The sequence below is a fragment of the Coregonus lavaretus genome (genome assembly GCF_964263955.1).
Source record: "Coregonus lavaretus genome assembly, chromosome: 21".
Lineage (NCBI taxonomy): Eukaryota > Metazoa > Chordata > Actinopteri > Salmoniformes > Salmonidae > Coregonus > Coregonus lavaretus.
In genome coordinates, this window is record NC_140008.1 from 39647753 (window position 1) to 39675102 (window position 27350).

Genomic DNA, 27350 nt, shown 5'->3' on the forward strand with positions numbered 1-27350 from the left:
CAGCTTTCAGCACATCAACCAGGGACAACAGACAGACACAGGTCTTCTTGTTTTTCATTTTCTCATCCCTCTGTTTCTTCCCTTCATCCCTTAGACTTCACAACACAATTTACAAACGAAGACAAAGAGTTCCTCTCTCTCCGACCCCCGCCTCCAGTGTGGGTCTGAGGATGAGTCATTGCAGTGTGTGTGGTGTTAGCTATAGTGATTTAAAAGTGATTCAAAAGAACCCAATGGGGAAGCATCGAGGGCCATCGCTGGCCTCCCATGGTGTCCACAACAGGGTCAAAGGGCATACCAGAACACATCCATCGATGTCCGAGCCCTCTTTCTGACAAATCAGAGAGGAAAACATGACGTTGCTGTCTCTATGCGTGTGGTCAGGAAGCCCTTACGGAAAAACCACATGAATTTCACGTGATCCATATGTGATAACATGTGACAACATGTGAGCACGTGAAAACTTGATCTCATGTGAAATAAATGTGACAACATGGGGATGCAAAGTTTCAACATGTGCTAACATGAAACTACACGTGACAACATGTGAGCACGTGAAAACATGATCTTGTTGAGCTCAGGTGCATCCTGTTTCCATTGATCATCCTTGAGATGTTTCTACAACTTGATTGGAGTCCACCTGTGGTAAATTCAATTGATTGGACATGATTTGGAAAGATATAAGGTCCCATAGTTGACAGTGCATGTCAGAGCAAGAACCAAGCCATGAGGTTGGAGGAATTAACCGTAGAGCTCCGAGACAGGATTGTGTCGAGGCACAGATCTGGGGAAGGGTACCACTTTAGCTAGCCAGTAACTCATCCAGTATATGTTGACGTCATTTCAAAGGATTCCTTTTTGGACTGAAGCTGTAGAGATCGGTAAGACATAGCAGTTCTCTAGCCAAATATTCATCAATTATAATGTTTTAAGCATTAAATAACCTGGTATGATGGTGCATTGATAAGTTATACAGTTTAAAGCTGTTATTTTTGTGTTTTTGCCCAAAGCATCCCGAGAGCGTTAACTTCAAGTGTCCCTGAGCACTGCTACTTTTTTGGTGGTGTAATCGCACAATTATTGACTTGATTCTGGGCAACTTTTAGCAGTAAAGTACATCTCTGCAGTTAGCAAAAGAGTGCCATCTGTGCTGCTATTTTAGTTGTCAATTGATCTGACTGTTCTCCCATTATTGATATCATTTACTGATTTTTGCAATTTGGAGGTTTTCTGTATAGTTGTCTAATGTTGGTGCGGCATATTATTATTCTTTAATGTTACTCCTGAATCACTATGATAAATATTTTAACAAAGCTGAGATTCACTTTGAACTCCAAAGTGTAAGAATAAAGGTGAAATCAGATATTAACACAGGCGTGGTGGCGTAGAAGAAAAATCGGAATGCCATGAACCAAGAGGTTGTGAGTTAAAATGTTGAATAATAATTACTGTATAAATAAACATACGCAATGTAGTCATGTATGTCAAATATGTAAGTTGAAAACACTATGTTAAAAGCACTGTGTGGATCATTACGACTCATTTTTGTTTTCACATGTGTAGTGTTCCAAAACAACATATTTTCACATGTAATGTTCCAAAACAACATATTTTCACATGTGAAATGTCACATATGAAGTGGTGTTCCAATCATGTGATTTTGTGAAGTACTATTTTCTGTCCAACAATGCACAAACAACAACTGAAACCTACACTTACCCACTTAAAGAAAGACAATTTTTACATCAGAATGATAGTGGAATTGACAAGGGGCAGCATAATGAAATTGTATAATATTTTTGTTTACAATCCCACATTGAGAATGGGTAGGGTTTGAATTGGAGCTTTCCCACCAACTAGAGGGGCATCTGGTGCCAACTACTAACCAACTCTCACCACAGACAAGGTTAGGTTAACGACCTGGCCACAGCCACCACACCACAGCCGTCAGCACAGCCCACAGCCCACATCCCTGTCACAGAGCTAGCTGAGTCTGAAAAACTCCAGCTGTTTATATGGTTTATATGACGACTTGTGATACAGATGAGAAAGGTGACGAGCCCAGCCTACCCCACTGCAACGTATCCATCCACATTGATGGAGGTCTTGAACGTCACACTAGAATAGCAATTTAAGCTATTAAAGTAATTAAATTGCAAATAAATAAGGAAATTATCTTAATTACCACATGTAAAACATTAAATGAGTCTCCCTTTCCCGTCTCTATATTCCCACGGGAATAGAACAAGCACAATACAATTCCCATATGAGGCAAACCAACAGCAATAAACCCCTAACCATCAGAATCACAGAGGTTTAGGAAAGGCTGCCTGGGAAGCAGGTGTGTTCTTCCACTTACAGTGGGGAGAACAAGTATTTGATACACTGCCGATTTTGCAGGTTTTTCTACTTACAAAGCATGTAGAGGTCTGTAATTTTTATCATAGGTACACTTCAACCGAGAGAGACGGAATCTAAAATAAAAATCCAGAAAATCACATTGTATGATTTTTAAGTAATTAATTTGCATTTTATTGCATGACATAAGTATTTGATCACCTACCAACCAGTAAGAATTCCGGCTCTCACAGACCTGTTAGTTTTTCTTTAAGAAGCCCTCCTGTTCTCCACACATTACCTGTATAACTGCACCTGTTTGAACTCGTTACCTGTATAAAAGACACCTGTCCACACACTCAATCAAACAGACTCCAACCTCTCCACAATGGCCAAGACCAGAGAGCTGTGTAAGGACATCAGGGATAAAATTGTAGACCTGCACAAGGCTGGGATGGGCTACAGGACAATAGGCAAGCAGCTTGGTGGGAAGGCAACAACTGTTGGGGCAATTATTAGAAAATGGAAGAAGTTCAAGATGACGGTCAATCACCCTCGGTCTGGGGCTCCATGCAAGATCTCACCTCGTGGGGCATCAATGATCATGAGGAAGGTGAGGGATCAGCCCAGAACTACACGGCAGGACCTGGTCAATGACCTGAAGAGAGCTGGGACCACAGTCTCAAAGAAAACCATTAGTAACACACTACGCCGTCATGGATTAAAATCCTGCATCGCACGCAAGGTCCCCCTGCTCAAGCCAGCGCATGTCCAGGCCCGTCTGAAGTTTGCCAATGACCATCTGGATGATCCAGAGGAGGAATGGGAGAAGGTCATGTGGTCTGATTAGACAAAAATAGAGCTTTTTAGTCTAAACTCCACTCGCCGTGTTTGGAGGAAGAAGAAGGATGAGTACAACCCCAAGAACACCATCCCAACCGTGAAGCATGGAGGTGGAAACATCATTCTTTGGGGATGCTTTTCTGCAAAGGGGACAGGACGACTGCACCGTATTGAGGGGAGGATGGATGGGGCCATGTATCGCGAGATCTTGGCCAACAACCTCCTTCCCTCAGTAAGAGCATTGAAGATGGGTCGTGGCTGGGTCTTCCAGCATGACAACGACCCGAAACACACAGCCAGGGCAACTAAGGAGTGGCTCCGTAAGAAGCATCTCAAGGTCCTGGAGTGGCCTAGCCAGTCTCCAGACCTGAACCCAATAGAAAATCTTTGGAGGGAGCTGAAAGTCCGTATTGCCCAGCGACAGCCCCGAAACCTGAAGGATCTGGAGAAGGTCTGTATGGAGGAGTGGGCCAAAATCCCTGCTGCAGTGTGTGCAAACCTGGTCAAGACCTACAGGAAACATATGATCTCTGTAATTGCAAACAAAGGTTTCTGTACCAAATATTAAGTTCTGCTTTTCTGATGTATCAAATACTTATGTCATGCAATAAAATGCAAATTAATTACTTAAAAATCATACAATGTGATTTTCTGGATTTTTGTTTTAGATTCCGTCTCTCACAGTTGAAGTGTACCTATGATAAAAATTACAGACCTCTACATGCTTTGTAAGTAGGAAAACCTGCAAAATCGGCAGTGTATCAAATACTTGTTCTCCACACTGTATACAGTTATACAATATTCTTGGAAAAAGATGTCACAACTGTAATTGTCAGGTAAAGAACATACAGTGGGGGAAAAAGGTATTTAGTCAGCCACCAATTGTGCAAGTTCTCTCACTTAAAAAGATGAGAGAGGCCTGTAATTTTCATCATAGGTACACGTCAACTATTACAGACAAAATGAGAAAAAGAAATCCAGAAAATCAACATTGTAGGATTTTTTATGAATTTATTTGCAAATTATGGTGGAAAATAAGTATTTGGTCAATAACAAAAGTTTCTCAATACTTTGTTATATACCCTTTGTTGGCAATGACACAGGTCAAATGTTTTCTGTATGTCTTCACAAGGTTTTCACACACTGTTGCTGGTATTTTGGCCCTTTCCTCCATGCAGATCTCCTCTAGAGCAGTGATGTTTTGGGGTTGTCGCTGGGCAACACGGACTTTCAACTCCCTCCAAAGATTTTCTATGGGGTTGAGATCTGGAGACTGGCTAGGCCACTCCAGGACCTTGAAATGCTTCTTACGAAGCCACTCCTTCGTTGCCTGGGCGGTGTGTTTGGGATCATTGTCATGCTGAAAGACTCAGCCACGTTTCATCTTCAATGCCCTTGCTGATGGAAGGAGGTTTTCACTCAAAATCTCACAATACATGGCCCCATTCATTATTTCCTTTACACGGATCAGTCGTCCTGGTCCCTTTGCAGAAAAACAGCCCCAAAGCATGATGTTTCCACCCCCATGCTTCACAGTAGGTATGGTGTTCTTTGGATGCAACTCAGCATTCTTTGTCCTCCAAACACGACGAGTTGAGTTTTTACCAAACAGTTATATTTTGGTTTCATCTGACCATATGACATTCTCCCAATCCTCTTCTGGATCATCCAAATGCACTCTAGAAAACTTCAGACGGGCCTGGATATGTACTGGCTTAAGCAGGGGGACACGTCTGGCACTGCAGGATTTGAGTCCCTGGCGGCGTAGTGTGTTACTGATGGTAGGCTTTGTTACTTTGGTCCCAGCTCTCTGCAGGTCATTCACTAGGTCCCCCCGTGTGGTTCTGGGATTTTTGCTCACCGTTCTTGTGATAATTTTGACCCCACAGGGTGAGATCTTGCGTGGAGCCCCAGATCGAGGGAGATTATCAGTGGTCTTGTATGTCTTCCATTTCCTAATAATTGCTCCCACAGTTGATTTCTTCAAACCAAGCTGCTTACCTATTGCAGATTCAGTCTTCCCAGCCTGGTGCAGGTCTACAATTTTGTTTCTGGTGTCCTTTGACAGCTCTTTGGTCTTGGCCATAGTGGAGTTTGGAGTGTGACTGTTTGAGGTTGTGGACAGGTGTCTTTTATACTGATAACAAGTTAAAACAGGTGCCATTAATACAGGTAACGAGTGGAGGACAGAGGAGCCTCTTAAAGAAGAAGTTACAGGTCTGTGAGAGCCAGAAATCTTGCTTGTTTGTAGGTGACCAAATACTTATTTTCCACCATAATTTGCAAATAAATTCATAAAAAATCCTACAATGTGATTTTCTGGAGAAAAAAATTCTCAATTTGTCTGTCATAGTTGACGTGTACCTATGATGAAAATTACAGGCCTCTCTCATCTTTTTAAGTGGGAGAACTTGCACAATTGGTTGCTGACTAAATACTTTTTTCCCCCACTGTAACAATCACATACCCCGTACATGAAACAGTAAACCCTTTATTGCCGGCGCCAGCATGAATCAGTTGGATGGTCCTTTGATATCTATAGGCGGGCACGTTTTTTCACAGGACCGCCTATATGTGCACGCGCTTGCCCATTCACACTTTTTTTTTAATGGGTGTTATAGTAAAGACCATAAGCAGCTCGTGAGTTTCAAGTTTGGGAAGTTTACAATTTATCCTACCATTTCTACCTATCTGAGTGAAAGTTATTATTATGTTTATATGCACATTTCCGTGGAATAGTTTCATTTCAATAATTATGTTTTCATTTCTCTAAATCATTGTCACGTGGTTAATCATAAAATCTGAATTAAAATGATAAACATCTGAAAGTTAAAATTCAACTTAGGTGAGAGCACCAGCCTCTGCCATATGGACACATTGATACACTGTGGTCCATTGGCGGCTAAAGAAATGAGCGCATAGAACCTATGGGCCAATGCAGCAGTAAGCCTATAACTTCCATTGTTAACTAAGTAAAACAGTACAAAATAATAAATAACAGTAGAAAATATCCTGATGAAAATTCTTGTTCTTTCAATCACATTCATCTCTCTACTCGGCCCAAAGCTGTTGCTAGCGAACTTGCAACATTGTATCAACTAGCCTATTCCGGGCCCTCAGTTTCCCACGCCAGACAGCTGTTTTTATGACATTTCCACTGGATACATGGGATCATCGGATCATGATAGTTTGCTATTTCACACAGCTTGGTGATTATCGAGGCCGGGAGTGTTGGAAATATTTTTCAAATACTGAGGAACTATCATTTGCAATGGATGTTAAAAAAACAGACTTTGTTTAGAATGTGTGGTGAAGAGAATATTACTGAGAAGCTCAGTTTATTAGTCGTCGATGTGGTGAGTTAAGACAATCAGAAATCAGACATTGCCAAATTGGCACTTTCAGAGGAGGAACTTCTTGATGCAATGAAAGCCTTTAAGTCTGGGAAAACTCCAGGGCTGGATGGCACACCAGTTGAGGTATACCAAACATTTTTTGATATACTCAGAGGACTGTTATTAGCATGTTTTAACCACTCCTATAAAAAGGGTAGATTATCAGATACTCAACAGGAAGGTCTGATTTCTGAAACAGGACCCAAGTGGTAAATTGGAGGCCCCTTACACTTCAGTGTTGTGATGTAAAAATTATATCAAAATGCATAGTGCATAGCATTAAAAAGGTAATGTCGGATATTTTTCATCCCTATCAGACAGGTGTTTTACATGGACGACACATTGGAGATAATATAAGACAAGTACTGGAAACAATAGAACACTATTACAAATCTGGGAAACCAGGACTGGTATTCATAGCTGACTTTGAAAAGGCTTTTGATAAAGTACGACTGGAATTTATATATAAATGCCTGGAATATTTCAATTTTGGAGAATCTCTTATACAATGGGTTAAAGTTATGTATAGTAACCCTAGGTGTAAAATAGTAAATAATGGCTACTTCTCAGAAGGTATAAAACTGTTGAGGAGTAAAACAAGGTTGTCCACTATCGGCATATCTAATTATTATGGCCATCGAAATGTTAGCAATTAAAATCAGATCCAACAATAAATAAATAAAATATTATGGTTAAACTCAAATATACTAATTGAGAAATAAACTGGTATAATCTTTGTAAATTATATCATAAATAGGACTGGTGGAGTTATGTCACACATTCGGCTAACAAAAATATATTGAAATGTCTGCTGTACCCAAAATTACAACCAACTAATTGCAGCATTACCGCAAAACGGAAGAGGCAAGTGGAAGGGGACGGAACTTGTCTGTCGGCCATGCATTAAATACTAACATTGGTTAAAGAAAATTGTGAACCAGTTTCATTTAAAGACCAAAAAATTGACAGCTGTGTCATATAGATTGCAAAATAGTTGGGAAGAGATTTTTCGATGTACCGATTTCATGGCACATGGTTTATGAACTGATACACAAAACGATGCCGTTTTCAAAACGTAGTTTTTCTATTTAAATTATTATACAAAATTCTTGCAACCAATAGTACGTTTTATATATATATATATATATATATATATATATATATATATATATATATATATATATATATATATATATATATATATACACATTTACATTTACATTTTAGTCATTTAGCAGACGCTCTTATCCAGAGCGACTTACAGTTATCACATACATTATTTTATCGAACCCACAACCCTGGCGTTGCAAACGCCATGCTCTACCAACTGAGCTACATCACAGGCCCCTGATGTGGCAAACCATGTGGGTCTCGCGTTGGCCTGCACAGCCACATGCAATGGTATAAACGCAACATATAACTTCAATTGGGAGCAACGTCATCATCGACATCGAAGGACCGCCATAGGTAAGTGTGTGTGCTCTTAGCCGCTGATATAATATATGCATGAGCATAACCCTCAGGCTGCTTACTACCCAACCCTCAGGCTGCTTACTACCCAACCCTCAGGCTGCTTACTACCCAACCCTCAGGCTGCTTACTACCCAACCCTCAGGCTGCTTACTACCCAACCCTCAGGCTGCTTACTACCCAACCCTCAGGCTGCTTACTACCCAACCCTCAGGCTGCTTACTACCCAACCCTCAGGCTGCTTACTACCCAACCCTCAGGCTGCTTACTACCCAACCCTCAGGCTGCTTACTACCCAACCCTCAGGCTGCTTACTACCCAACCCTCAGGCTGCTTACTACCCAACCCTCAGGCTGCTTACTACCCAACCCTCAGGCTGCTTACTACCCAACCCTCAGGCTGCTTACTACCCAACCCTCAGGATGAGTTCAGGGTACCCTTGCCACTCAGGAGAGAAGTCTAGTCTAGACTAAAGTCTCATTAGGCTGATGATTACTTGGCTTCAGGCGTACGTTTTCTGTGGCCTCATCATGTCTGAACACACTATAGAAACACCGTCTGTCTCTCTTTGTGCATTGTCACTATGGCGCCCCAAGGCAGTGTGGGCGTTTGCTCTGTCATCTTCTTATCCTCCTTCAACTTCAAACCCCTATAGGAGTCCCTCCCTCTTAAACCCTGATTTAATGTACACTAATGAGGGGTAAACTTAAAAACCCTAACACACAATCGCAGTGCCCACAACCCACATCACTGCTTATCATCATCGCTCGCACTGCAAGTTATGGGGGTATGAAACTGGAGCAATATGAAATATGGTATGAAATTTGGCAAGTGTTTGAGGAGTCTCCAGTATAATCACATACTGTATGTTTCAGAACATATGGGGTGTATGATCTGATCTGGTGCGCCCCAATGTTGCTGTTTCTATTGAAATGTCTGTAAGATCTCCGTTTCATAATATTCTCTGTCAGAATCACAACAACTCTACCACTTTTCAGGAAAGAGCTTTTGGAGCACTTTGAATTTAGTGTAGACAGGGAATGTTTTACGGTAAGTCTTCTTAAACATATCAACGTCTTACATATGCAGTCAATTCTCCACATTAACTTTGATTTTAAAATATGGAAACTGCCCTGAAGGCACATATCTACAATCAGAGGGTTTGGAATTGGTAGTACATTAGTTATTAACAGAGCCTGTACATCAAGATACCATCACCAAAACATAAAAATAATCAAAAAATGTCAGCCTTTAATGCAATGCTATTACTGCTATACCTGTTACTGTTAGAATTCATGTTATATTCCTGCTCATCTAAGCCTCATTTGGTATGAGTGAACTTGACCCAGTCGATTAGTGTTACTAAGGACGCACCAGTTCATGACAGAGGTCAAGTCAACCCCTTGCCTTGAAAGTCAATATAGAGACTTCACATCACAACAAGCTGCATCTTGTACTTTAGGGAAAAACAAAACCGATCTAAATGGGTATCCTTCTCTTATCCTTCTCTCCCAAGAGGAAATTAATCAACACTCCTTCCTCCTCACCAACACCAGGTGTTTTTACATGCACCTATTTAACCACCTTCCCTTCCCTTCTCTTCTCTTCCGTCCCACCCCTCCCCCTTAACTGCCTACTCAATCAAATGGCAGACACAGGCATTTTCCCCTCATCCATCAACAAATAACAACCAATCAAAGGCCTCTGTCATGCCCAGGGGGCACTTTCCACCCAATAAAAACTCTGCTGCTGCTCTTCACCATGGCAATGGCTGGGAAAGAGTCTATCCCTTCCAAAGACGTTGATGATCTGAGCACCATAGAGATATACGTTTTATCACAATACTGAGCACCTACCACCCACTCTGTGGCAAAGTAATGTTGCTTACGATTCATTTAAAATGCCAACCACAATGAAAAAATATTAAATGAAGTACTAATCCTCAGAAGTTAAACAAAAATCATAACCTTGACCCCAAGATTAGTTAGATACTAGTCTCTCTAGACAGACTGGTTGCCTCCCACAATGTACCAATGTTCCAGCTTAACACGTCTGTATGTATACAACGTCAGTTTGGTATACACTGTTAAAATGAAGTGCTTTGTAACACCAAAACTAGTGGAAACTGAGCTGCCAACAACTTGAAGGAGACGAAACCACATCCTGAGATGTTTTGAAACATTACATGGTGTGTTGTAACACCATTTAATCAAGTGTTGTGTAACACCTTGCCAGGGACTGGGAGCACTAACGGAAAAGGTTGAAAACACTCGTTTGATGTTTAGAGTTCTGTTTAGTGCAGAATAAGATACCTTCTCTTTTGGAGTCGTTTCCTCTCTCTATAGCTGCTAAACACTATTATGGTGTTTCAAATCCTGTCTAGTGCAAAATTAGATCACTTCTTCTGGAGTACCTTAATGTTTAACATTGATTTACAGTACCAGTCAAAAGTTTGGATACACCTCTGTTAGTGTGGACACTATATACATAATTACATTGAATATGTGTTGTACTTACCTGCAGTATAGTATGATTGCTATTCATGTGTGCATGGTTATTTTTGGCATTCACCGTGACCTTTCCCCTTTGATGATGTCATCACCAAGAGTCAGATCTGTACAATGTGATTCTACCACAGGTTGAGTGGGCTGTATCATTCTGCTGTTTTTGTACCATTTGTACATGGCTGTACACCTTTTATTTATTGGGTTGAAAGTAAAGGAAAGTAATATTGAAATGCGTGTGGCCATTCCTTGTCAAGTTACTACATATTTTTGGCGACGAGGATAAAACTTTATCAACATGTACAGGGCGATGTACTAGCTAGCTAAGAAACAGTGGAGGTAGTCAGTTAGCTAGCTAGCAAGCTAGTTTAATGATCGAGGTGCCGCTGGACGGAAACGCCGACGAGGACAATCAGCAGCAAGTGAAAATTGCTAATGAGGATCAAGGACAAGTTGGCGTTATAATGGCAATGTTTGGGACTATCACTGAGTTTGTGGAAGAGAACGAGGACTGGACGGAATATGTGGAAAGGTTGGGACACTTTTTCTTGGCAAATGGAATCACAGATGAGGCTAAACAGCGCTCTATTCTCTTGAGTATGTGTGGGGCTAAAACCTACAAGCTAATGAGGAATTTGGCTCCACCACAGAGACCGGGAGAAATTCCTGTTGGGGATCTAGTTGCTATAGTTCAGACTCACCACAAACCAAAGCCTTCAGCGATTGTCCAGAGGATCAGGTTTAACTGCCATTTTCGGAAAAACAGGTCAGTCTGTTGCTAACTTTGTTGCTGAATTACGTGAACTCTCTGAACATTGTGAGTTTGGGGCTATGTTAGAGGACATGCTCCGTGACGGATTAGTCTGTGGCATTAATGAGGACAGCATACAGTGCCGGTTGCTGGGGGAAGCCACACTGACTTTCAAGAGAGCATTGGAACTATCTCAAGGGATGGTGATGGCCGCTAGTAATGTGAAAAATATTCAAAAGGCCAACAGTGGAAGTTGTGCAGTGCATCAGGTGACAAGAGGTGGCAGGGAAAAGGGGAAAAGCAGTGGAATGTTTCAGATGTGGAGGAACACATTATGCTAACAACTGTAAGTTCATGGATACTGTCTGTCACAATTGCAACAAAAGGGGACATTCAGCTAAAAAATGCAGGGGTCCTAGGACATTTTACATTTAGCAGACGCTCTTATCCAGAGCGACTTACAGTTAGTGAATACATATTTTTTTATACTGGCCCCCCGTGGGAATCGAACCCACAACCCTGGCGTTGCAAACGCCATGCTCTATCAACTGAGCTACATCCCTGCCGGCCATTCCCTCCCCTACCCTGGACAACGCTGGGCCAATTGTGCGCCGCCCATGAGTCTCCCGGTCGCGGCCGGCTGCGACTGGATCCGCCCATGAGTCTCCCGGTTGCGGCCGGCTGCGACTGGATTCGAACCAGGATCTCTAGTGGCACAGTTAGCACTGCGATGCAGTGCCTTAGACCACTGCGCCACTCAGGAGCCTCAGGGGGTGGGCGGACTGGGCTGGGCAAGTTCACAGCACCAAAGCCTCAGTCAGCAGCGCACCACCTAGAGAACACAGACGAGGAGGAAGAGCATTGTTCCTACAACATGTTTAATGTGTGTGAGCCGCTCGCAGAGCCTATCTATGCTACAGTGGAGGTAGATGGAAAGCAGATGAGGATGGAGGTTGACACGGGGGCCTCTGCCTCTGTCATAAGTGAGGATACCTACAAACAAATGTGGGGCTCAAAACAGGCTTCTGCCCTCACACCGGCAGGGATCAGACTGCGTACGTACACCGGGGAGACCATACCATTGCTGGGGGCTCTAGAGGTGGACATTGCATACAACAGCCAGGAAGCGAGAGCATGGCTCCTGGTGGTGAAAGGGAATGGGCCTAGTTTACTAGGGCGTGACTGGCTAAACAAAATACAACTGAACTGGGGGGAGATAAAACACACCAGAGTGACTGAGGATGTCATTCAAAAGTACCCAGAGATTTTCAAAGATGAACTGGGCACACTGCAGGGCACTGCAGTTAAGCTGTTCGTGGATCCTCAGGCCGAGCCTCGCTTTTTCAAGCCCAGGACAGTGCCTTACTCCATGAAAAAGAAAGTGGAAGATGAGTTGGAGCGGCTGCAGGAAACAAAAATCATTACCCCCATTCAGTTCTCCCGCTGGGCAGCTCCAATCGTTCCCGTTCTGAAAAGTGACGGCACGGTGCGTATATGTGGGGACTACAAACTCACCATCAACAGGGCCTCTAAGCTAGACGCTTACCCACTGCCGCGGGTGGAGGACCTGTTCGCGACACTGGCAGGAGGCAAGACATTCTCAAAGCTTGACATGAGTCACGCCTACCAACAGCTCCTCCTGGACGAGGACTCAAAAGAGTATGTCACAGTCAACACGCACAAAGGCTTGTTCAGGTACAACCGCTTGGTTTTCGGAGTGGCGTCCAGCCCAGCCATTTTCCAGAGGACAATGGACAATCTGCTGCAGGGGATCCCTCATGTAGCAGTGTACTTGGATGACATCCTGGTTACAGGGGAGACGGAGGAGGAGCACCTCCACCATCTGGACCAGGTGTTAAAGAGATTCTCTGAGGCAGAGCTGCGCCTGAAGCGTAGCAAGAGCACATTCCAAGCACAGAGTGTGACATACCTAGGTCACAAGATCACAGCGCAGGGTCTGTGTCCTGTGGAGGACAAAGTCAGGGCAATCAAGGATGCTCCAAACGCCAAGAATATGTCCGAGCTCAGGTCGTTCCTGGGCATGGTGAACTACTATGGTAAGTTCCTCCCTGAGCTGTCAACAGTGTTGGCTCCACTTTATCAGCTGCTCCACAAAGACTGTAAATGGAAGTGGGGGCCAGCACAAGAGAAAGCTTTCAAGGAAGTGAAAGCACTACTACAATCAGCACAACTTCTGGTTCATTTTGACCAAGACAAAGAGATCATCCTGTCATGTGACGCCTCGCCCTATGGCGTCGGGCAGTACTCTCTCATCAGATGGAGGACGGGTCAGAGAAACCCATTGGATTCGCATCACGTACGCTGACGAGTGCTGAGAAGGGTTATTCACAGTTAGACAAGGAAGGCCATAGTCTTTGTTGTGAAACGTTTCCATCAGTACCTCTACGGTCGTCATTTCACCATATGCACTGACCACAAACCACTGATGAGCCTTTTCAGTGAATCAAGATGGATTCCTCCTATGGCTTCAGCAAGGATACAGCGCTGGGCCCTCACACTGTCAGCTTACCAGTACACTATAGTGTATAGAGCGGGGAAGGACAATGCAAACGCAGACGCGCTCAGCCGTCTCTCGCTACCAGAGATGCACGCCACAACTGTGGTGCCTCCCGAGACAATTTTCCTAATGGAGAGATTGTCAAACTCACCTGTGAATGCCAAACAGATCAAACAGTGGACAGACCGGGATCCTATCCTGTCCCAAGTGAAAAGATTCCTTACGCAGGGTTGGCCTCCTGTCATACAGGATGATGGACTAAGACCTTATGCAAAGCGCAAAACTGAGCTGAGTGTGCAGGATGGCTGCATACTCTGGGGGTCCAGAGTGGTTGTTCCACCCCCTGGCCGTGCACAAGTCATGGATGAGGTCCATGAGGCTCACCCGGGTGCCTCTCGGATGAAAAGTTTAGCCAGATCTTACACCTGGTGGCCTAACATGGCTCAGGACGTAGAAAACAAAGTTCAATCATGTTCTGAGTGTCAGAGTAACCAGAAGATGGCGCCGCCCGCGCCACTACATCTGTGGGAGTGGCCTGACTGCCCATGGTCCAGGCTGCACATAGACTTTGCAGGCCCTTTCATGGGTCACATGTTCCTTGTCATGGTGGACGCGCACTCAAAGTGACTGGAGAGCACATCATGAACAACATCACAGCGACCACAACCATCGAAAAGCTTCGGCAGGTGTTTGCAACCCATGGTCTGCCTGACTCTCTTGTGTCCGACAACACAACAGCATTTACCTGAGACTTGTTCCAAGAATTAATGCGGAGAAACGGGATTTGCCATGTCCGCAGCGCTCCGTTTCACCCGGCCTCAAATGGCTTAGCGGAGCGGGCTGTGCAGACACTGAATGAGGGGCTCAAAAGGATGACTGGGGGAACCATCATAACTAAGCTCTCTCGGTTCTTGTTCCAGTACCGCATCACGCCACAAACAATAACAGGACAGGCTTCAGCGGAGATGTTAATGGGCAGAAAGCCAAAAGCTCACCTGGATCTACAGCGTCCGGACATCAAAGCACGAGTGGAACGGAAGCAGGAGAAACAAAAAGAGAGACATGACCACCAGGCGAGGGAGAGACAGTTAAAACCCAATGACACTGTCTACATCCGCAACTTCACAAGCAGCCAACGCTGGTTGCCAGGTATCATTCTGAGTCAGAGTGGTCCTGTCTCCTTTGTGGTCAAACTGACTGATGGTCGAGTCATGCGCAGGCACCAGAACCACCTACGCCTGCGCTATGACAAAGACAAGACCATGTTTTCAGACTGAACACCTGTGGGTGGTAGAATACAAGTTGAAACCCCACAGGAAACAGTATCGGAGGAACAGGGGCATTCAGTGGTTCCAGCAGAGGGTGATGGACATTCTCTCACAAACACCCAACCCACTCCTGTGTCCTCAGACCCAGCTCCACTGGGACACACCTTACCTGTGTCTCATGGCATACCAGGAGTACTGCGCAGATCACAGCGTAGTCACAAGCCTCCTGAAAGACTAACTCTGTAGTTGAGACTGAGAGACTCGTGGTGTTAGTGTTTGTTTGGAGCAGCAGACCTAGTTGAAAAGAAATAAGGACTGTCATTTTTTTGTTTTGTTTACATTTACAGTAACACCAGCAGAAGTTCTACAGTGTTGTGTAGTAAAGAAAAGAAAACACTGATGTGGTTTACTTGTTAACCTTATGTTTTCCTTACAGGGGGGATTTAAATTGAGGGGGGAGAAGTGTTATAGTGTGGACACTATATAAATAATTACATTGAATATGTGTTGTACTTACCTGCAGTATAGTATGATTGCTATTCATGTGTGCATGGTTATTATTGGCATTGACCGTGACCTTTCCCCTTTGATGACGTCATCACCAAGAGTCAGATCTGTACAATGTGATTCTACCACAGGTTGAGTGGGCTGTATCGTTCTGCTGTTTTTGTACCGTTTGTACATGGCTGTACACCTTTTATTTATTGGGTTGAAAGTAAAGGAAAGTAATATTAAAATGTGTGTGACCATTCCTTGTCAAGTTACTACAACCTCTAAAAACAGAGCCACGTGGCAAGATAGGAAGTGCAAGGAGATTAAAACCAGACTTCCAATGAGTTCAATCACTCAATTTTCTCTATGTTTATCCTCATAAAAGTTAGTTACATTTTGAGCAACATAATAAGTTGTATTTTTGTTGTGGGCTAACTGAAATTAACTAATCATTGAAACGACTTGTATACAAGTATACATGTTTTTTTGTTTTTTTTGTCTATTAAAAAAATATATATACAGTATGGCAGTATTATTGAGTGTGTAATATTCCAATGAAATTCCAATGAAATGTACCATATTGCTGCCCCAGCAGTCAGGGATGAAATTACAGCTTCTGCCTGTCCCCGCCTTTACAAGCACCAAAACCTCCCCCAAAGTTTTTTTTTTACAACACTTTCTTGAAAATACCAATATTCAGATTGAAGAACCACTTTGGGTGTTTTAGAGTACTTGTATTCTGTTTTAAAACGCTTTCTGTGTATCATAACACTTACATTCAAACACAATCCACCACCAGATCTCAGGTTAGGTGCATCACTTTCCATGGTTTCATTACACAATCATGGTGTTTTGAGTCTTTCTATTTTTAAAGTGTAGAGGAAAGGGCAGAGTTGGGACATCTGGCTTCCTTACATCACTGCACTAACCGCTTGATGCCCTAGCATAAACATTAGGACAAAAAATTGTATCTGAGTGCATTTCCAAAGTGGCTAGTTTTCATCAACTATCTTCACTAAAACCACTGCAAAGATTTTGCCTGCAAACTTTGGTTTCAAATTGCAACGTTCTGGCATGTCTGCCTTGTGATTTGTTAGGAGAGTTCTGTCTGAAGTCTTCTGTCTGAGGAGAACCCTCCCCAGAACAATTTTGGTCCCTTTTCAAGCTGCCATGAGAATCTGCTATTAATCCCAGACCTCGTGCTGTTGCTGCCCAGGGTCTGGGATTTCAAAGACTAGTTAGGTACTGCTTCCCTCCCACTGGGATTAGACCTTACCCTAACCCTTTGCTGGAGCAAAGGAGTCTGGGAGTCAGAATATGACATTGAACATCACAGACAGGGCCCTGTCTATAACGCGGGTCCTTGCTGACCCCGGAGGGCCTCATCATCCCACAACATTAATCAGGGTTCTCTCTGGAGCTCCAGGGGATGTATGTGCCCCCCACCCCAGGATTAGGGCACTCACCTTGGGACCAGGAAGACCAGGCAGGCCAGAGTTTCCATGTGGACCAGTAGGACCCTAGAAAAAGATGCACAGAGAGAGAGAGAGAGAGAGAGAGAGAGAGAGAGAGAGAGAGAGAGAAAAGTAGAGACTCAGAGCTACAAAATGGTATATCATACACTGCATTTGAGGAATAATGGGAAAGTAATTCTGCTTGAAAGTTGATACATTTGTAACCCCACTTTTGAGAGAATGGCCCTTGAATGTTTTGGTACACCTACTGGAGAGCTCTTCTTTGTCTATACCCATTCAGCATCGTTCACACCCTCTTAAGCCTTAGCCCCACCCATCTTTTTAAGGATTCACATGTGAGGCCATGTGCTAAACAGAGTGAGTAGTATAATACAGATTTTAAGACATAAAATGGTCAAACTAGTAGCCTACAAAAAGGAAAATGTTCAGGTAAAAATACACTTAATCTAGGCATATATCCTAATCTGACTTTGGTGCAGGTCATATTGTTCTTCACATTACCGTCTCTGGTAAACACACACTATATCAAATAAAATCAAAGTTTATTTGTCACATGTATAGGATACAGAAGGTGTAAACAGTACAGTGAAATGGTTATTTGCATATTTGCATAGTAGCAATATCAAAAACAGAAAGTGTCCAGACAAATATATTGTATAAGTATTAGATGACACATACCCAGACACACTTGCCCAGACACAAATTGATGGATCATGTGAAAGAAATGCTATAATGGGGAATATATTATCTATTATGCGCATTTGCTTACATTATTAAAACTATGGAGGCCTTGACAGCTGAAAGTTCTCAGAAACCTGCAACCATAATTACCACATTGTCTTTAGACATTTCTGGTTTTATTGTCGGACACCTCACCCCCTGATACTGAGTTTGTGGGAAGACAGGATTAGGAAGAATACTTTGTTGATTGCTAGGGCAAGTTCAGGGTCAGAGGTAAACATCACACTATGGGAAGGGAGTGCTAGTATAAAAAGCAGAGATTGTTCTAGACACTTCGCAGAACTTATAATAATAATAATAATATGCCATTTAGCAGACGCTTTTATCCAAAGCGACTTACAGTCATGCGTGCATACATTTTTGTGTATGGGTGGTCCCGGGGATTGAACCCACTACCTTGGCGTTACAAGCGCCGTGCTCTACCATATACTCAGAAGCCGTTGTCTGTGTCATTTTCTAAAGTTTGTTTAAGAATAAGAGAATATCAGCACTGTGCAAAGAACCCTCTACATTTTGGCGAGCTTGCCAGGAGTGAGTGACCACCCGCCGTTGGAGTGAGCGTGGACCCACTGTGCCACGCAACTAATTACTTAAGGGTAAGCAGACGCCTGTTATATCTAAAGTCTGTAGTTTGATCAAAGCACTGTGTGGTTGATGACTCTTTCTGACACGTAAGTGGCGCCTCAATCACAGTATGCTGTTCATTTAAGAGATGAAACCTACATTGTGGTGTATATTGATTTATTACTAAACTCTTAATTGATAAACCTGTTGGAAACTGACAAAGACCACCTAGGTGATAGTTAGAAATTCCTAGGTGTGAATATGTCCAGTGGGGAGAACAAGTATTTGATACAGGCTTTTTTTGCAGGTTTTCCTACTTACAAAGCATGTAGATGTCACGCCCTGGCTCTAGGGACTCTTTTATGTTGAGCCAGGGTGTGTAGTGTCTATGTTTTGTGTTTCTATGGTAGTCTCTAGTTATGTGTTTTCTATGTTGGCCGGTATGGTGGGATCTTGTTCCGTGTTGGTTTGTGTTTGTTACCAAGGACTTCACGTATCGTTTTATTGTTTTTGTTCGTGTGGTGAATATATAATAAAGTATGTTCGCATTCCACGCTGCGCATTGGTCCAATCCTTTTGACGATCGTGACAGAAGATCCCACCAAAACAGGACCAAGCAGCGTGTTTCGGAGCAAACGCCGGGTAAGGAGCTGGAGAAGTTGGCGATGGCCCAGGTGGGCCAATGGTGGTCCTGGGAGGACATGTTCGAGGGCAGAGGACCATGGGCAAAGGTTAAAGCCCTGGCGAGAGAGGAGGTACGGTGCCAACAGTGTCGTCGTCGAACAGGCGAGAGGCAACCCCAAGACATTTTTAGGGGGGGGCACATGGCATGGACGACGGGGCTACTGGAGGCAGATAAGGGGCGAGTTTGTGGACGAGGAGAGAAGGCCACCGGGTTATGGGAGCCATTGGTGATTAGAGGGAGGGAAAGTGTAGAGGCACGGCGAGAGGTACTGAAGTGTGTTGCCAGTCCGGTCCGGCCCGTTCCTGATCCCTGTATAAGGCCAGTGGTGTGTGTTCCCAGTGCAGTCCGGCCTGTTCCTGTCCCTCGCACCAAGCCTGTGATGCGCGTCGCCAGCCCGGTCAGGCCTGTTCCTGCCCCTCGCACCAAGCCAATGGTGCGCGTCGCCAGCCCGGTCCGGCCTGTTCCTGCCCCTCGCACCAAGCCAATAGTGCGCGTCGCCAGCCCGGCCCGGCCTGTTCCTGCCCCTCGCACCAAGCCAATGGTGAACGTCGCCAGCCCGGCCCGGCCTGTTCCTGCTCCCCGCACCAAGCCTGTGGTGCGCGTCGCCAGCCCGGCCGGCCTGTTCCTGCTCCCCGTACCAAGCCAATGGTGCGCGTCGCCAGCCCGGCCCGGCCTGTTCCTGCTCCTCGCACCAAGCCAATGGTGCGCGTCGCCAGCCCGGTCAGGCCTGATCCTGCCCCTCGCACCAAGCCAATGGTGCGCGTCGCCAGCCCGGTCCGGCCTGTTCCTGCCCCTCGCACCAAGCCAATGGTGCGCGTTGCCAGCCCGGCCCGGCCTGTTCCTGCCCCTTGCACCAAGCCAATGGTGCGCGTCGCCAGCCCGGCCCGGCCTGTTCCTGCTCCCCGCACCAAGCCTGTGGTGCGCGTCGCCAGCCCGGCCCGTTCCTGCTCCCCGCACCAAGCCAGGGGTGCGCGTCGTCAGCCCGGTCCGGCCCATTCCTGCTTCCCGCACCAAGCCTGGGGTGCGTGTCGTCAGTCCGGCACAGCCCGTGCCCGGTTCACCGGTGCCTGGTCAGGTACCGGTCAGCTGCTCCACACCGGAGCCTAAGCAATCCGCTCCACCGATGTCCAGTCCAGCTCCAGCCAGCGGGGCCAAACCAGACCAGGGGCACTACGGGGGGGTTATTAGAGGGTGGTGGTCACGCCCGGAGCCGGATCCGCCTCCGAGGAGGAATGCCCACCCGGCCCTCCCCTGTTCGGTTTATGTTTGGCGCGGTCGCAGTCCGCGCCTTTGGGGGGGGGGGTACTGTCACGCCCTGGCTCTGGGACTCTTATATGTTGAGCCAGGGTGTGTAGATTCTATGTGTTTGTGTTTCTATGTTAGGATCTAGTTCATGTGTATCTATGTTGGCCGGGGTGGTTCTCAATCAGAGGCAACGAGAATCAGCTGTTGCTTGTTGTCTCTGATTGGGAACCATACTTAGGCAGCCTGTTTGGCACAGTGTATTGTGGGATCTTGTTCCGTGTTGGTTTGTGGTTGTTACCAAGGACTTCACGTATCGTTTTGTTGTTTTTGTTCGTGTGGTGAATATATAATAAAGTATGTTCGCATTCCACGCTGCGCATTGGTCCAATCCTTTTGACGATCGTGACACCCTCCAGAGAGATCTCATATGGATATTCAAGAAATGGCATGAATGGACAATTAGTCACTGGGAATTTCGGTTTCCCAAAGATGGGTCTTTTGACAAGAATCGTCCATGATATAGTGGAGAAGAGAAAACAAGACAAGAAAAAGTCAGAGAAAAAAAGCCACACTGGTATCTCTAACTGTTTTACAACTACTCTGGTCAGAGGGGACCGTATTTTGGGCACGTTCAAGGATAACCCATCTGCACTACTCCGGTCAGAGGTGACCGTGTTTTGGGCACGTTCAAGGATAACCCATCTGCAGACAGTGGAAAAAAGGGAAGAAGACGAGAAGAAAGAACAAGAGGAGAAATCTGGTGTGACATCCTATAAGAAAGTCTACTAAGCACTCCCAACAGCACCACCTCTCCATATGAAGACGACCACTCTGGTTACAAAAGGGGTGTATTTTCATTGAGGCAGGACAATTCCAGCTCAGAAGCCAAGGTGAAAAATATAATAATCAGAGGTACCCTGGAAGAGACCGGAAAAGGAACACAAACCCCGGTCCGGGGCCCTCAATGGGTACCAGACTGACAAGAGAACTGGGTAAGTTGGACTTGGACGCAAGAACCAAGCCACTCTCTGCACCCAAGCCTAAATACCCCTACACCAGGACAGGACAATCAGTGATGGAAGAAGAACAAAATGAAAGAAGGAGAGAAAGAGAGAAGAGATTAATCAGGAAAGTGAAGAATGATGGAGAGTGGACAGAGAGAGAGAGAGGATGAAGAGGAAAGACGGAAAAGAGAAAGGGAGTACTAAGAGGAAAGACGGAAAAAATAAAGTGAGTACAAGATAAGGTGGGAAGTAGACACAGAAGGTGCCTTCTCTCCAAGAGCCAGACAAGACATGGAAGACAAAATAGCAGCTGAAATACTACTATGATGTGGAGAGAATGAAGAAACGAGAAGAAATGAGACTGGTGAAAGGTATGATAACACCCTAACCACTGAAGAACTATTCTATGACAGAGCCTGCAGGAGCGTGCCAGAGTCAGTACAAAAGAAACTGTAAGAAGTAGTTGGCTGGAACCGCAAGGACTATATGAGACATCACTGTAAATTCTGGAAGAAGACAAAGGCTGAAGACAAATCTAAGAAAACAGGCCTGCAGACACAACTCCAGAAGGCCCAACTGGCTGCACTAGAGAAAAGTAGCAAGCCAGACACATTGATGCTGAGTACTCCAGCACCTGCACCAGCTCCAACACCTGTCCCACCACCATGGCCCCCTGCAGCGGCCCCAGCTCAACAGGTACAGTTTCCACCACAGCCTTATGGTAATCCACAGCCATTTCAGCCCTATCAAACCTACCAGAGGAGGCACATAGGTGAGCCTATAGTCTGCTGGGGATGTGGTATAGCTGGACATATGAGACACCAGTGCCCCACTGCTGTGGACCAGGAGGGGTGGGCACCACAGCCAGGCTTCAGAAGAGGCCGAGGTGGAACTGGCTAAGGAACCCCACAAATGTGTACTGAACTAATCGAAATTGATGCAAAAGCAAGACCTGACCTATTTGATGAACCTCTTGAGTTGGCTGACATGTCACTTTTCGTAGATGGGTCAGCTTACATTGATCAGCCAACAGGAAGGAAACATGCAGGTTTTGCTGTAACAACTATAGATAAATCACTACACATAGAGCAGTCCCTCCCTGATCATTTCTCTGCACAACAAGCAGAGTTGCTAGCTCTCACCATAGCCTGTGAGGCTGCTGAAGGAAAAACAGTTAACAGTTACTCGGACTCTGTTTTGGCTCTTATTTCGGCTATGTAATAGCCGGGTAATCAAGATGAGGCAAGTAAGGGAAATGACCTTGCTGACACTGCTGCTAAAGCAGCTGATGCAAGGTGTCACACCCATGCTGTGTATCTGGCTTCTGCTGTGGCCTCGCCTGTTGCTGATTTGCAACAACAACAGGTGATTGACCACACGTCTCACTCCCTTTGGGAGGCCAGAGGTTGCTCCCGGGGCCCTGATGGCCTCTGGACATAACACCTTTCAGGTAAACCTGTGTTGCCAACACAGCTTATCCCATCGGTTTGCCGAATGGCACATGGGATGTGTCATTTGTCAAGAGGGGATATGGTAACCAAGATTTCATAAGATTGGTTTTGCCCAAATTTAACAGAACATGTGAAACAACACATTTTTAAATGCGTCATGTGCATACACTACAACATTGCCAAGGGGACACCACTTAAACCTGGTCATTTCCCCTCACCTAGGGGCCCATTTACACACATTGCAATGGATTTTATTGATATGACTGAAAGAAAGGAGAGAAAGCGCAATTGTTTAGTAATAATTGACAGATTCACAAGATGGGTAGAGGCATTTCCTACTACCCACTGTGATGCTAAAACAGTAGCTAAAATTCTGGTAAGGGAAGTATTCCCTAGATTCGGAATCCCAGAAACCTTGTCTGCAGACAATGACACCCATTTCACTGAAGATGTCATAGCCAAAATTGCCCTTATGCTGGGGATAGATCAGATGAAAATGCGAAGCAGCCCCAACAGAGGCACTGGGTATAGCCCTCATGAGATGTTAACAGGCCGTCCCATGAATGTCCCATCTCATAGGCCCATGACTGACAAACAGACTGACCTGACTAGACTGGAAGATGACCTGTTAGGATATATGAAGGAACTTACTTCTACTGTTAGGTCTCTGTATTCTCATTCTAGGAAAGCCCAGGAAGTGCCAGCCGGAGAGGATAAAGACGACATCCCTGTCCAAATCGGAGACTGGGTGAAACTGAAGGTTCACAAGCGAAAATGGAACCAGCCAGGATGGATGGGACCATAACAAGTGATCCAGGCTACCTCGACGGCTGTCAGAGTGACTGAGAGACAGGGATGGCACCACCTGTCACACTGCCAGAAGATGGAGAAGCACCCACCAAAAGAATGAAGAATGACTAGAACCTGCAACCTGATGAAGACTCAACAGTTCTGCATGGACTCCTTGGAGACAGAAGGAGGGGAGGCCGTGATCCACATCCACTGGGCCATGAATGTGCTGTGTTATGTGTAATAATCTGTGCTCTGCTTGCTTCCTCAGTCTTGGGGGTGGAAATACAGAACAACCAATTGAAGTCAACCAATCCTGGGTAAATTTGCTGCAGGGCCTGGGTAGGAGAGCATCAACAAATGGGTCCGGAATAGTGATGTTCCCGAAACCTTCTTCAGCGGGTGAGCTGTTTGGTATTATGGGTAAGCCTCTATCAGAGGACGATATGACCTGTGGATATCTCCACTTTATGAGATGTGATAAAACTAACAAGGAACAAGGCATATTTTTATATATCGCCACTAAAACAGGTACCAATAGTGCAACTATCCTAGCAAGCCTCTCTGACAATGTGCCCATCCCCCATATTAAATCTGACCCCTGGAGGGTTTGACGGCCCTGACGGAACTGAAACAACTCATAACTACTTCCCCATGCTTGGGGCTCCCTAACCACTCTAAACCAGTTAATCTGATTGTGTGTGAAAATAATGGTTTTATGTCCTCTGTTTTGACACAGGAACATGGAGGAAAGCAGAGACCCGTGTGTTACTATTCTAAGCAATTGGACAGTGTGGCGAGAGTGTCTGGTGTGTTGTTTGAGGGTGGTGGCTGTGGATACTCTCATCTCACAGGCTAGGACTGCTCATCTGACTCCAGCGAGGTTGCTACACTATCAGAATGTGCTTCTAACCATGTCTCATGTGGCCCTGAAAAGGTGCACTGTGCTCAATCAGGCTACATTGTTGCCAACAAAAAAGGACGGAGAAACCCATGACTGTGCAGCTCTGATGGAGCTTGTATCATTGCGAAAACAGCGTGGGTTCCTCAAATCCTCTGGGGAAACTATTTCTCACTCAACTTGTTGATAACCTATTGAAAGCTATTCTTCACCCTTCTGAAATAGTTGTATGTCAATAGACTAACCATGACTGTCCACTGTATAACCAGTCTGTTAATAGACTTCTGTACACCATGTAAATGTTTGGCTCGTACTAACTATTTTGATCCTGTCTCCAAGGGCAACACAATGGCAGATCTGGAAGCAAAAGCAGCAGCTGCATCTGCTGATTCCCCTGTGTTGCAGATGATTTCGGTTCCTATTATGAATCTCTTCTCCGCTACTGACATCTCTGACTTGCAATCCTCTGTAGGTCCTGTCGAGTTGAGGAAGTGGAAGAGGCTGTGTACATATGACAATGTGCAGAAACTGTGGTTGGGACCGGCTGGGCTCCCAATTCTGCCACGTTCTTGTTTTCCCTAGCTTGCTAAGTTGGCACATGAAACTTTTTGTTTACCTGGTAAAGTAACGTTAGACGGAAAGACCGAGGTAGAGTATAGTAGAGATTGTAGAGGGAAACAAGTATTTGAGGGGAAGAGAAATGTACTGGGTGATGGTGATTGAGAGGGCTTCTGAGTTAAAGGAAACATATATGTAGTTAGTGAAAGGAAATAGGAAGTTGATTGGAAAGTAAAATGGAAAGTAAGAATTCATATTTTGAATTGTTTGGACTGATTAAGATGGTGAAACTCATGGCAGAAACGGGCCTCCCCTGGGTCACGGTAATGCCACTCGCATTGATGTACATGAGGGGGCGGGCACACAGAACTACTGGGCTGGCCCCGCATGAGAATTTTTTCCACAGAACAAGCTGACCCTGATGGGCTGCAATGACGATATGGTAAGTTACTGCACTGCTCTAAACAATGTTATGAAGGCTATTTTTCCCACGGTGAAAGCAGCCTTGCCTCAGCCACTGGTGGGAATCCTTAATAAGCTTCAACCTGGTGACTGGGTAGTGGTCAAGGACCTGAGGAGGAAGCATTGGAACCAGCAGAGGTGGACTGGACCGTTCCAGGTGTTGCTGACCACCCCCACCGCTGTTTGAGTAGCTGAGAGGTCTATGTGGATCCACGCCAGCCACTGCAGGAGGGTGCCATACCACTAGGGGGATGATGGACTTCAGGACGGCGCAGGGTCATCGTCGAGGGACTAGATGGCCATGGGAGACTCTGCGCATCATGTTTTATTTTTATTTTGTCTTGAGCCTTCTCATTACAGTTACCATATGGACAGTGACTCAAGGACAACCAGTCCTGGAAGAAGGACAAAATGGCATGGCCTCGACTGATGTCCGCTCAGTCCCATAGCGGGACTTAAATAACAGCTACTCCCGCCCCCCTAGGGTGAAGCTACGAGAAAGGTACCGTCTCTGTACCGTCTCCAGGATTTCATCATGCTGACCCCTATCACTGCGTTCTTTATCAGAGAGATGACTGTCCTATTTGCTGTGATGAGGCGTGTGTCTAGCAATCTGTATTTTCTGTTTCTCATTTCAATTTTTTACATTGTGATAATGTCTTGAGGAATAAAGGTTGTAAACTCAGTTTCCCAACGGAGGAAGCTTACATGGAAATAGAGTACTCGACAGTGAGGGTTTTTAATTCATTCATTTTATTGGTTTTCATTGTAACCATTGCCATGTAAGATGTTACTGTTCTGATGTCTCCGGAAGGAACGGAGTCCCTTGAGAAAGAGAGTGTGGTGGAGAATCATAATTAGTTAAGTAACATAGATAATTAAGATGTCTTATATGCAGAATATGCTTATGAGAACTGTTGAACTCTTGATATTAGAATGTCTCCCTTTGGACTCTGGTGTTGACAGCTGCACTCCCTCCCTTATATGGGCCTCAGTCACCTGGGGCCCAGAGAGGGGAGAAGTCAGGCTTGTCTATCACATGTCCCTGTTGCTATGCAGAATATCAGAAAGAGAATAGGGCAAAGGAGGTCAGAAGGAAACATTGCAAACCATGTGAAGGGATGGCGTGAGTAATGGGGAACCAATCACTTGTCTCCATAATGTCTGTGCGTCAGTCACCCCCTCCTTGGGCCTTGGTGGAGATTGTTATCTCCCCTGGTTCCCTTTTTAGCAAGGTGGAGACTAAGTAACAACAAATGTCCTTTTAAGTTCTTAGCACTGAACAAAACAACAAGTAATTTGTATTTGGGGCCAAAGTCTGGCACAGGATGTGTGGGGTTGCTGTCTGGAGCCATTATACGTAATCTCTGATGTTGCACTTACCTGAGATAGTATGGAATTATGTTTTCACTGGTTGGTTTTAAAATTCCTAGATTTTGTTGAGACTTAGTAGTCTCAAAGAGGGGAATGATGGGGAATATATGATCTATCTTTGAATTACTCCCCTCTGGGCGTAGGTATAGGGCACCCCTCAGCAGGAAAAAATAGAACGAGACAATCATTTGTGCCAGGTGTGATATCCCTCTTAAATAGCTCGGGCAAATGTTCCCATTGACCCCGTAAGGCCAGCAGGCTAGTCTTTGTTTTAAATGTTTTAAATGTTTTATTTCTTATTTCTTACTTTTATTGGTGCGTGACTGTTATTGAAAGTTGTATTGTCAATCTTGTTTTGTATTTAACGCCACTTTAAATGTGTACATGACACTGCAACAACATTTTCCCATGGGGACAATAAAGTAAAGTAAGTAAGTAAGTATTATGCGCATTTGCTTACATTATTAAAAACTATGGAAGCCTTGACAGCAGAAAGTTCTCAGAAACCTGCAACCATAATTAC

At 45.0% G+C, this 27350-nt stretch overlaps 1 protein-coding gene across 1 annotated transcript in view; it reads right to left on the minus strand.

The window, feature by feature from the left end:
* LOC311148665 (uncharacterized protein) overlaps window positions 1-22028 on the minus strand; it is a gene marked incomplete at its 5' end in the record, with an annotated part of 169361 nt that extends 147333 nt beyond the window's left edge. The window contains 2 exons of the mRNA XM_084185648.1: window positions 17045-17098; window positions 21927-22028. Coding sequence (XP_084041774.1) covers window positions 17045-17098; window positions 21927-22028 — 156 coding nt within the window. The remainder of the gene's footprint in view (window positions 1-17044; window positions 17099-21926) is intronic.
* Window positions 22029-27350: the final 5322 nt, after the last annotated feature.